Below are 11,257 nucleotides of genomic sequence, written 5' to 3' on the forward strand. Positions count from 1 at the left end.
GGGGAGAACATTCAAACTCTACACAGAGGTACTGAACCCAGGACCCTGGAGCTCTGTGTTGTCATTAATGACAATACACGTCCAGTCCATTTTGATCAGTCAGTTATCGACATTGATGGTACAGTCGGGTAACTGCTATAAGAATTTACTACTCTCTATTCAATTTCTTTCTTAGACACTAGGTGGCGTCTGTGTCTTTCCAATTTCCAAGACTAATATTTTCAGCCACACCCAGTTTATGTGGAAAAATTATGAACATGGTTAGATCCAAACCCCACCCCCCATAAGGACAAATGACGCTGCCAAGCAAACAGGTAAAAAATTTTAAGTTCCATATATTCACATATTTGTGTATGTTGTGAAAAGTTGTCTATACTTAAGCATACAACCAAAGTTTTGGTCAAAGAAGAGTACAATCAACATGTTCACAATTATATATGATAACCATCATCCATCATGTCCCCATTGTTAAATAATTAAGTACCCCCACCCTCCTTCTACTGTCACTTTTGGAGAACTCATCTCATATCTCATCTGATTTTCTGAACCGCTTTATCCTTATTAGGGTCACAAGGGGTGCTGGAGCCAATCCCAGCTGTCTCAGGGCCAGAGGTGGGGGACACCCCGAATTGGTGGCTAGCCAATCACAAGGCACAAGGAGACGGACAACCATGCACACTCACTCCCATACCACCCACACATAGGGGCATTTTAGAGGGTCCAATCAGCCTACCATGCATTTTTTTTTAATTACCCAGAGGAAACCCACACAAGCCCAGGGAGAACATGCAAACTGCATACAGGTGTACCGACTTGGACTGGAACCCAAGACCCCAGAGCTGTGAGACTGAGGCGCTAAGTACTCGCCCTCTTTTGGACGACTTGTACACAATTAAACACTACCATTAAACTTCTCAGTAATATAGGACTTTGAATTTTTAATGTATAATTTGACATTCTGGTAGAAATACCTTGTTTTCTTATTAAGGCCATTGCCAACTGTAAAACAATTTTGGAATTAGTAAGTAAGGGTGTTGTCCTGGGTTCAAATCCAGGTCGGTCCACCTGTGTGAAGTTTGCATGTTCTCCCTGGGTTTGGGTGGGCACTTTGGGTTCCTCCCACATTCCAAAAACATGGTAGCCTGATTGTACACTCTAAATTGCCCCTAGGTATGGGTGTGAGTGTGCATGGTTGACCTGTGATTGGCTGGCCTTTTTTTTTTTCTTCCCCATAACTGCCTTCCCCTTCTCTATGAAATTGCAGTATAATAGTACAACACTTTTCGAATACTAATTGAACAAAAATAGTAGTAGTGAAGCAAATAGAACATGACAGTAACGCTACTAATAAGAGTATATTATGTTCTTCTCATGAACATTTAGTACTCCAAGTACTTAGTAACCATCTGAACTTGGTATTTGACTAGTAAGCTAAGATAACGTGCCAATAGAATCTTTTATTGCATGGACTGGTCGGATAACAAGGATAATTGGTGGAAGGTGGTTATTAAAACAGTGAAGAAATGTTTATTGACAAAATGGGACTGCAGGCACTTGAAACACCTACTCGGGAGTTTTGAAAAGAATGCATGCTACATTTATGACTGCAAACAACAGTGATCAGACTGCAAAAAAAACCTAAAAGAAATCTACAAACAGTGTCACGGTACATTTTGTATGTATAATGTCAAGCAATGGGATTAAGCAGACTTTGTGAAAATGGTTACAGAGATCCAATTACACTATTTGCAGATGGACAGTTCACATGTTTTGCAAAATCTGCTGGAAATTTCCAGACCTGAGAGAAAGAATGCCAAGTGTGTTGCATAACCTTTGATTGTAGTTAAGGGCGGAGCCAACACCTGGAGGCTAAGTCAACGTGTACCACACAAACCTGTCCTAACCTGAATTCAAGCAGCCTGAGAAAAGACCACCGAAAACTAAGCGCAGGACTGATATGTTTATTTCACGCCAAAATAGTCAGTAAATGAAATATTGTTTCATTGCATTTGCGTCAAGCAAATTATTTCAAGTGTTATTAATAAAAGTATGACTTGTGGAGTGGACAAGGGTCATATAAATTCCAACATTTCCACACCCAACTAAAAGCACTTTAGGCATTCACTAGTCTGAGCACAAAGTATACCTTGCTGACATGCAATAACTGCTTTCCCCTAAAGCTGAAATACTTCTTGTCAACCAAGTATTTGTCTATAAAGTCATTTGAACTGAGTCTTCCCATTAAGAGGTAGAAGTGAACAAATCAGGCAGCTGGTTGCCGAATGGTTAGTGCGCTGGCCACAGTTCTGGGGTTAAGGTTTCAATCCCAAGTCAGTCCTCACTGAGTGGAATTTGCATGTTCTCCTTGGGCTTACGTGGGTTTTCCCCAGGTACTCCGCTTCCCTCCCACATACCAAAAATACACAAGGTAGGCTGGTTGTAAGCTGGGATAGGCTCCAGCACCCCACTTCAACCCTTGTGACAATACTAAATATTTTTTTCCATTTATTTTCTGAACCACTACATCCTCGCAAGGGACGCAGGGGGTGCTGGAGCCCATCCCAGCTGACTTAGGGCCAGAGGCCGAGGACACCCTGAATCGTTGGCCAGCAGATTGCTGGGTACAAGGAGACGGACAACCATGCTCACTCACACTTTTTGGAATGTGGGTGGAAAATGGAGTACACGGAGAAAACCCACACCGGCCCGGGGAGAACATTCAAATTCCACACGGGTGGACCGACTTCGATTTGAACCCAGTGCTGTGATGCTGTTTCAAATGAGTCCCTGTTTTTGCACATTTACTAGAATATTTAGCAACTTCAGTAATATTTCAAAATTATTAGCTATGAACCTTCAAATCCACCTTTTTTTTTACTCAAATAGAAGTTTCTTCACTTAAATAGAAATCCTCTCGGATAAAATGTTTTAAGCCTCAAACCAAACTTCCAGTGTGCTTTGTTCAGAGATTGCAGCCACACCTTGAACTAGTCTTTCACATACCAAACTCCCAGTTCCCTTGTGACCTGGTATGTTCAAGCAAGAACATGTTCAAGGTTTAAAGACACTGTGTCCTTTTACCTGCAGACTGGTACAACAAACACCATTTAAAATGGTATAAAACAATGTGAAATTAAATGCAATTAAGCATAAAGTTGTCCTTATCGGAAGTTTATCTAAGATTCAAGACTTTGCAAGATAAATCTTTGAAACTGATAAAGAACTTCTTTCAATTTTTGTGAATTTGAACGAAAGGAGCACACAACATTCCTTCGGTTTTTGGTTGCCAGATTAGCAATAAAAAATTGTACTAATGATGCATATAATGAATATTTCAAATAAAAAATTAAATGAGTACATTCCGACCTATATAGTCTTAAAATGTAAGTAGTTTATGTAGTTTGCAGACCCCTGGCTTTAAGGCACCATTTCAAATAAAGTCTCCTTTTTTTAACACAACAATATTTAGCAGCTTCGATATCATCGTTTTAAGTAATGAATGCTAACTCTAAATCATACATTTAAATGTTTCCCACCATTTGTTGCCTGGACATCATGACACGCAGAGATTTTCAAAGGTGTGTATGTCCACGCGGCACAAAAATGCATATTTTCATTAACAAACCATGCAGGACATATTCCTATATTTACTGTCCCAGTAACATTATTCATTTAGTTTTTTTGCATTCACTAATCCATTTTAAACCCCAATTTGGCACACCAATGCAAAGAGATGGCTAAAAAAAAACAAATATACAGAATAAATCATTTTCGATTAGATTCTCTCAGTCGTAGTCCCACACTGACTCTTTAAACCAAGAGTGACTTTTCTGTTTGCATCGAATTGTTGTGCAGATAACCTGCACAGAGTTGCAAAGTGTGTACTAATCTTTCAGGCACCAACTTGCAGCCTCGTTGTTTTAATTGAATTTCAAACCAACCTGACCAGAGCAGCAACATGTTCCAATAAGCCTATTGCCACTCCGCCACACCCTGTAGTCACGGCAATGGCATCATGTTGCACCTCTTACGAAAGCGCAAAGCATGGACACACAATGCAGTGAAGTCACAGCAGAATACATAGAATCAATATAATAATGTTTAAATAACACAAACCACCATTGCCAACTGATTATGGATAGACATCCTTCAAAATCTGAGTCTGATGAGCGTTTCAATTTTAAAATAAGAAGCTCTAAATGACGATTGGGAAATTGGTATTTCAACAACTTGTAGGAAATGGCTTCACAAAGTTAGCATTTAGACAGCTGAGGTCACCAAAATGGTGACGGAAGATTAATCTCATATTTGTGCAAAATAAAAGATGAAGTTGAATGAAACCAATCAATGTCAATAAATTTGCCATAATTATGTCTTATATAACTGTCCTTCGCTTTTAGCACAAGTGGTTTGGCTGCTTTGTTTGAGAATGACAGTAATTCATAGATGATATATCATCTGTCAGGGAACTGACATGACACTTCAAACTGGTTGGATCTGACTTCACAGCCTCAGGCTAAGAGGACAAGGGCGTCAACCTTTCACTATTCATACTTTGAAACAAATATAGTGATTACAATCCAAAGTCATGGACTATGGTAGTTCAAGAAATAAGGGGAGAAAGTGGTCTGAATTTCATGTCTTGTGTGAGGTTTATGGGCATGTACATATATTTTTTGAATGTCTTTAGATTCCAAGTCCCCCTTTTCTCCTTCAGATAACTTGTAGTGAATTAACCTGAGGGATTAGGATGAGGGGTGGAGCCTGGCATTTTAAGCAATGCTCCTCCTTTCGTCTCAGCACGCCTTTACTTGCAGCAGAGGCCGCCTTCCACAGCATAAAAGGGACACAGAGAAGCCACAGTGTATCTCAGTCCATCATCTCCCTCAGGAAGGAAGTCACCACTGACCAATCGACACAATGTCAACCCTCTCCAGGACATCTTTCTCTGGCCGCTCCTATGCAGGTGGAAACCTGGGTGGTGGCATCCGCAGGGGCCAAGCTTTGAGTGTTTATGGAGGTGCGGGAGGTAGTGGCTCAAGAATCTCCAGCAGTTATGGAGGTGGCAGTAGTTATAGCATCGGAGGAGGTTCAAGTTTTGGCATGGGAGGTGGTTCAGGTTTTGGCTTGGGAGAAGGCCTGGATATCCATGTTGGGGCCAACGAGAAGGCCACCATGCAGAACCTGAACGACCGCCTGGCCACTTACCTCGACAAAGTGCGCAGCCTTGAGAAGGCCAATGCCGAACTGGAACTGAAAATCCGCCAGTTCTTGGAGAACAAGGCCTCCCCACTTGCCCGTGACTACTCTGCTTATCAGCTCACCATCAGCGATCTGCAGGGGAAGGTAAGAATACATCTGATTCTATTTGCGTTCACAAAAAGTTACAGTCATTCTATATTTCACACAGATTCAGGACGCCACACGCATCAACGGAGGAATCTATCTTGCCATCGATAACGCTAAACTGGCAGCCGATGACTTCAAAACCAAGTAAGCTTAGAGGCTGACAGTGAAGAAAACCCTTGTAAACCATTTGTAAACTGTATTCTATACGGGACAGCATATGACCTTTCATTGCCTCACAGGTATGAGAACGAGTTGGCTATGCGTCTTTCAGTGGAGTCAGACATTGCCGGTCTCAAGCGTATGTTGGATGAGCTGACACTTGTCCGCTCAGACCTGGAGATGCAGATTGAAGGCCTCAAGGAAGAACTTAGCTACCTGAAACGTAACCACGATGAAGTGAGTAGCAAAGAATTTCACATCTCATTACAAGATATATTCTGGGTCCTACATCCAACAAATATTTTTATTTGACAGGAAATGGCAGCCATGAGGGTACAGATGACTGGACAGATCAACGTAGAAGTAGATGCCAAACCACAAATCGATTTGACCAGAGTCATCAGTGAGATCCGTGAGCAGTACGAGAGCGTCGCCGCAAAGAACCAGAGAGATCTGGAAAGCTGGTTCCAGTCTAAGGTAATCCCAAAAGAACATTTTTTTTGGTTGTTACAAAGCAAGTAGTGGACCATGAAACTAACAAATCAAATCATCTATTGCAGACCGATGCACTCAACAAGGAAATGGCCGTCAGCACAGAAACTCTCCAGACCTCCAGGTCAGAAATCTCCGAGATCCGTCGCACCCTGCAGGGCTTAGAGATCGAACTCCAGTCTCAACTAAGCATGGTACATTTAAATGAACCTTTCAGTGATACATTCTCAAAACAATTTCTACTGGGCACAATGTCTCCATCTGCAAATTCTTTAATGCTGGGCTCTCTCTCCTCCGCGTTCCTATAGAAAGCATCCCTGGAAAACACGTTAGCAGAAACCGAAGGACGATATTCTATGATACTCCAAGGCCTCCAAATGCAAGTGACAAATCTTGAATCCCAACTGATGCAACTGCGTGCCGACATTGAGAACCAGAACCACGAATACAGCATGCTCCTAGACATTAAGACCAAACTTGAACAGGAAATTGCTGAATACAGGCGACTTATGGACGGAGAAGGAAGGTAAGAGAAAATCAGCAAATTGCAGTCACAAGAGTCCAACCACATTTAATGTTTAACGCATACATCGTGGTCTCCCCCAGCATTGGCGCAACCAGGACCAGCTCTGCCCGGGTGATCATGATCACAGAGGATATCCTGGATGGCAAAGTGGTGTCATCTACAACCACCACTCAGTAGGCTGCCTCAAACAGCAGCGGCAGCGCTAAGGTGTGACGCCTGAAGTCGACCTTTTCCTCTCAAACTGAAGAAACGATGTAATAAAAGGCTGCCCTACGTTCTGCCAACCTACTCCCTGTGTCTGTCTTTAATCACGCGCTTGACTGTGTTCAGTTCAAAGGGATGAACATATGAAAGGGAATAAACTGCATAGGCTTTAAATTATATTATCACAATGACAACATACTTTCTAATAACTGATGTAGTTTTACTTTAACACATCCTCCTATAACTTGAATCCAGTTGTTCTGAGACCTTAGATGCAGGCTTAGATGACTCAGTACTGTATATTTGAATCTCTTAAACCTGACATAGTGGTTCTCTGGTCAAATCCAACCGGTTGCCAACAACCACTTCTCAGACTTTTTTATTCCATACTGTTTGGTCCAGAGTAAAACCAAAATTTGTAGTGCATACCTTGGGGGCTGCCGTAAATACAAACCAGCCTAGTATAGAGAAGAGCAGACTGCTGGTTCGAAACCTAGTAAGAAAGGTGGTCTCGGTTTCTTTTACATGTGAACTGAGTTTGAGTTGAGTTTGGTTTACTTAACAAGGGACAGCACATATTCTCATCTCATTTCATTTTTTGAACCGCTTTATCCTCATTTGAGTTGCAGGGGGTGCTGGAGCGAATCCCAGCTGTCTTTGGGCCAGAGGCGGGGGACACCCTGAATCAGTTGACAGCCGATCAAAGTGCACAAGGAGCAAGACAGCCATGCACACTCACACCCACACCCATACCCAGGGGCAATTTAGAGCGTCAAATCAGCTCACTATGCATGTTTTTGGAATGTGGGAGGAAACCGGTGTACCCGGAGGAAAAACCCAGGCAGGCCCGGCTAGAACATGCAAACTCCACATAGCTGTACATGACCTAGATTTGAACCCAGAACCTCAGAGCTGTGAGGCTGGCATGCCTAACATTCATTATTTTTTAAAAGAATAAGAAATGGCAGTAAGCAAGCATTAACTGCACCATCTTTATTGAATTCAAAGTGTCCTCCAAGGTTTCACTCAACTTCATCCACGTCTACATCGACAGTCTTGCTGCTCTCAACCACCCTCCCATCTACGACAGTCTCCACAACTGTGATGACTTTGGTGACCACTGTAGAGAAGAAAGCTAATTTCAGTATTTGAACCTTATTACATTTTTAATGTTGTGTCTGAAGAAACTCACCTTGCCTTGAGCTGTTCAAAAAGAAGAGCAGAGCATATTATTACAAGTGATGAATATTATTTTTTTTAAATGATTTAAGGAACAATATTTTCGGGATTCTTCACAATATTTAGTCATATTCTCACCTCTCCTCTTCTCCATCCAGCAGCCGTCTATACTCTGCAATCTCCAGCTCCAGTCGGGTTTTAAGGTCCAAGAGTATGTCGTACTCGTGCCTATTGTTGGTGATGTTTGCGTGGATCTGGGAAAGCTGCGCCTCTAAGCCCTCCACCATGTTTTGCAGGCCGGCCAATTGAGCAGCGTAACGGGATTGAGTCTCTGCTAGGGTGCCCTCAAGGGATGCTTTCTGATAGGTTTGTGAAAAGAAGATATGATGAACCAACATTGAAGTGAGACCATGTGTTGCTGGGAAAATAAAGTGGAATACCATGCTAATATGGGACTGCAGTTCAATCTCCAGCCTCTGAAGAGTGGTCTTCAGGTCTTTGATTTCTGTGCGGGATGTCACCAGGGACTCTGTTTGTGTGATCACTTCTTGTTCTATTGCTACCATCTTGGCAAAAAAAATATATAGATTTTTTAATTTTTTGGTTGAGCAAATCTTATCATTGGCTTTGTTCGTTACCTTGGTCTGGTACCAGGATTCGAGCTCCCTGCGATTTTTGGCGATCAGAGCCTCATAATGGTCTCTGATTTCTGTCATGGCCTGGTTCAGGTCTGGAGAGGGTGACGCATCCACGGACACGTTAACTTGACCGCCCATTTGACTCCTCAGTAAAGCCAATTCCTGTAAAAAGTCAAAGATGGAATCCTAAAAAACTCATATTTTGTTGTGTTCTTTTCACATGTTTGGTACAAACTGTAGCAATGAGCTAAAAGCAGCAGAAATTAATTCAAGAAACTGAATTTAGTCAAAGGCAGTGTTTAACAGAGCAAAAGTGTTTGTTCAAAAATCACCTAACACTGAGATTCTTTGTGTTTTTAAAGTGTGGTCCTGTGTACTTTAGGACGGTCCTAAGTCACAATAGGCTTTGACAAATGGTGATAGTTGTCAAATACCATTGGGTGAATTGTGAAAAGAATGGAGATATACACACTGAGGTCAAGAATGGTGTGTAAATACTTTATGGGCGTGGGCTACCCATAGGAATGTACCTAGTGAGCTAAAGTTACTCATTTTCTTTCATCCTTACCTCTTCATGATTTTTCTTTAGCATGATGAGCTCGTCCTTAAAACCGTCCACTTGGCACTCCAGATCCACTTTAGCCCTGTTTAGCTCTTCCAGTACCCTCTTCAAGCCGGCGATATCGCCCTCCACAGCCATTCTCATCGCCAGCTCATTCTCATATCTAAGAGATTGGCATAGTTTGGTAGGGTTTAGGTGGATCCTGTTGGATGTGCACGGAGAGAACACTCACTTCATTTTGAAGTCATCAGCAGCCAGTTTTGCGTTGTCGATGTCGAGGATCGTCTTGGCATTGAGCCTTGCGGCAATCCGGATCTGGGAGAATGTCAGACATGCCACAACATTAAGTCATTGTTCAAACGCGGAAATAGTTGTTAAGAGTTTGCTGCTATAATTTCGATTTTACATGTGTGTAATAATTAGGGGTGTAACGATATAGTTCAAGGGGGTGTATCTGGATTGAGACATTGATTGAGGACCCTCATCTATTTAAAATATAACTGGTTTTGTTAAATGTTTACATATCATAATGAATTGATCAAGCCATGAATTGAAATCTAATTGTGGCAGCCTTTGTTATATCAACAGATATAGTATTGTTGTTCAAAGAATTGCTATCATAGTGTCATAAAAGCTGGCCATGTCCTATACAGCTTGGTGTCCTGAGGGTTTCAGGTGGGTTGGAGCCTATCAAGTTGTTTTTGAGTGAGAACCATGGCAATATATCTGATAGATTGACTCAAAAGTGAAGAAACCTGTTGGGATATTTTTAGTGGGAGCTTAGATTGAACCCAATGATACTGGGATGTGATGCACTTTAAGATAAGTGTTTGCTTCCTGTCTTCTAAACATTTTTTTCCCTGTTAAAATACGAGCCATCATATCATGTAGTGGATAATCCTATTACTCCTCCCACCTTTTCCTTCAGATCATCAATGATGACGAAGTAGTTGGTGTAGTCGTGGGTGATGACAGATCTGCTCTGGTACCATTCTCTAATCTGCTTGTCCAGGCGCTCGTTCTCCATCTCCAGGGAGCGCACCTTCTCCAGGTAAGAGGCCAGGCGGTCGTTGAGGTTCTGCATGGTGGCCTTCTCGTTGGCGCCCACATGCAGGTCCAGGCCGTCGGCTAAGTTGAAACCCTCTGCGGGTAGGTAACATGCCTGAGCGGAGGAAATGCGGGTTCCGTGGCCACCGGCTCCACCGTAGACGCTAAGGGTTTTCTGGCCGTAGGATCTAGTTCTCAACGACATGATGGGGGATCTGGTTGTGGTCCGAGCGGAAATAGTGGAGATGATCTGCAGTTGTGAGCATCACTTTGCCCTCTGGCTTATATAGGATGCAAAATGGGAGGGGCTTTCGTTGAAAGAGAAGAATGTGGTTACCATTTTTTTCCATGTAATCACTACATCAGCAAGTGGGTGAGGGGTTCATCGGCCCTCATTACAGGTCAAACTTGAGATTCTGCATTTTATCTATTGTCACTGAGGAAGCGTTCTTGAAATACTTCTCCACCAAATGCTAAATTTCGTAATTGACACCCTTCGTATCATTTCCAGACAAAACTAACATTTTGAAGTAACACATTAAGAGGAGAGATGTAGGAAAATGTTCACTCAAAACATTTGCCCCACCAACATAACAGAAATGACACATGACGGTGACAATTTCACATCAACCAAACAAGGTATAGGTTGACATCAAGGTTATTGAAGTAGAATATACGAGCGTGGAAATGAGCAAGATTGCATTTACCGATGCTTGAGGAGTCATTTCTCATGAATGTTGAAATACTTTTACATCCTGGTGTCACAGACCCACCTCATATTGGGACAGAGGTTTGGTAGACGTCACACACAAGACTAAATGACAGGCAAACACAATAACTACAATTGTGAATGTTAAACAATGTGTAACCTTAAGCTAAACACAGATTCCTGTCATGCATTAGAAGTCATTGAATGTGTACATGGCTTCGGAATGTATGAGAGAAGTCAAACAGCGCGACACATGCATTGAATGATTGATTATAATTCACTAAGATTTTATATTACCAGAAAAACTATATGTATACGTGTGCATCTCTGTGTATTTATGTATATTGTATATTGATATATATATATATATATATATATATATATATATATAT

General features: G+C 41.9%; 2 protein-coding genes across 2 annotated transcripts; one reads left to right on the forward strand and one right to left on the reverse strand.

Annotated features, from left to right (window-relative positions):
• The first annotated feature begins 4,856 nt into the window (after positions 1-4,856).
• Positions 4,857-6,815, forward strand: LOC144197694 (keratin, type I cytoskeletal 50 kDa-like). The gene is made up of 7 exons (XM_077718232.1): positions 4,857-5,346; positions 5,411-5,493; positions 5,589-5,745; positions 5,824-5,985; positions 6,069-6,194; positions 6,309-6,526; positions 6,607-6,815. Exons 1-7 carry the CDS (start codon positions 4,921-4,923, stop codon positions 6,701-6,703), a joined length of 1,269 nt encoding a protein of 422 aa, XP_077574358.1. The 5' UTR covers positions 4,857-4,920; the 3' UTR covers positions 6,704-6,815.
• An 893-nt stretch (positions 6,816-7,708) lies between these two features.
• On the reverse strand, positions 7,709-10,426 carry krt98 (keratin 98). Its single transcript, XM_077718233.1, has 8 exons — positions 10,026-10,426; positions 9,342-9,424; positions 9,116-9,272; positions 8,548-8,709; positions 8,350-8,475; positions 8,048-8,268; positions 7,923-7,933; positions 7,709-7,850 (listed from the first exon to the last, which is right to left on the reverse strand). Exons 1-8 carry the CDS (start codon positions 10,359-10,361, stop codon positions 7,753-7,755), a joined length of 1,194 nt encoding a protein of 397 aa, XP_077574359.1. The 5' UTR covers positions 10,362-10,426; the 3' UTR covers positions 7,709-7,752.
• Positions 10,427-11,257: the final 831 nt, after the last annotated feature.

This window comes from Stigmatopora nigra, chromosome 6 (assembly GCF_051989575.1).
Source record: "Stigmatopora nigra isolate UIUO_SnigA chromosome 6, RoL_Snig_1.1, whole genome shotgun sequence".
Classification (NCBI taxonomy): Eukaryota; Metazoa; Chordata; class Actinopteri; order Syngnathiformes; family Syngnathidae; genus Stigmatopora; species Stigmatopora nigra.

Bases quoted from the DNA above. Each gene is read 5' to 3' on its own strand.
- LOC144197694 (XM_077718232.1), top strand. From the start codon at position 4,921: ATGTCAACCCTCTCCAGGACATCTTTCTCTGGCCGCTCCTATGCAGGT. The intron at 5,347-5,410 runs GTAAGAATACAT...TATTTCACACAG, and splicing joins TCAGCGATCTGCAGGGGAAG to ATTCAGGACGCCACACGCAT. The intron at 5,746-5,823 runs GTGAGTAGCAAA...TTTATTTGACAG, and splicing joins TGAAACGTAACCACGATGAA to GAAATGGCAGCCATGAGGGT.
- krt98 (XM_077718233.1), bottom strand. From the start codon at position 10,361: ATGTCGTTGAGAACTAGATCCTACGGCCAGAAAACCCTTAGCGTCTAC. The intron at 9,273-9,341 runs GTGAGTGTTCTC...CCAATCTCTTAG, and splicing joins GCTGATGACTTCAAAATGAA to ATATGAGAATGAGCTGGCGA. The intron at 8,710-9,115 runs GTAAGGATGAAA...GACTTTTTACAG, and splicing joins TAAAGAAAAATCATGAAGAG to GAATTGGCTTTACTGAGGAG.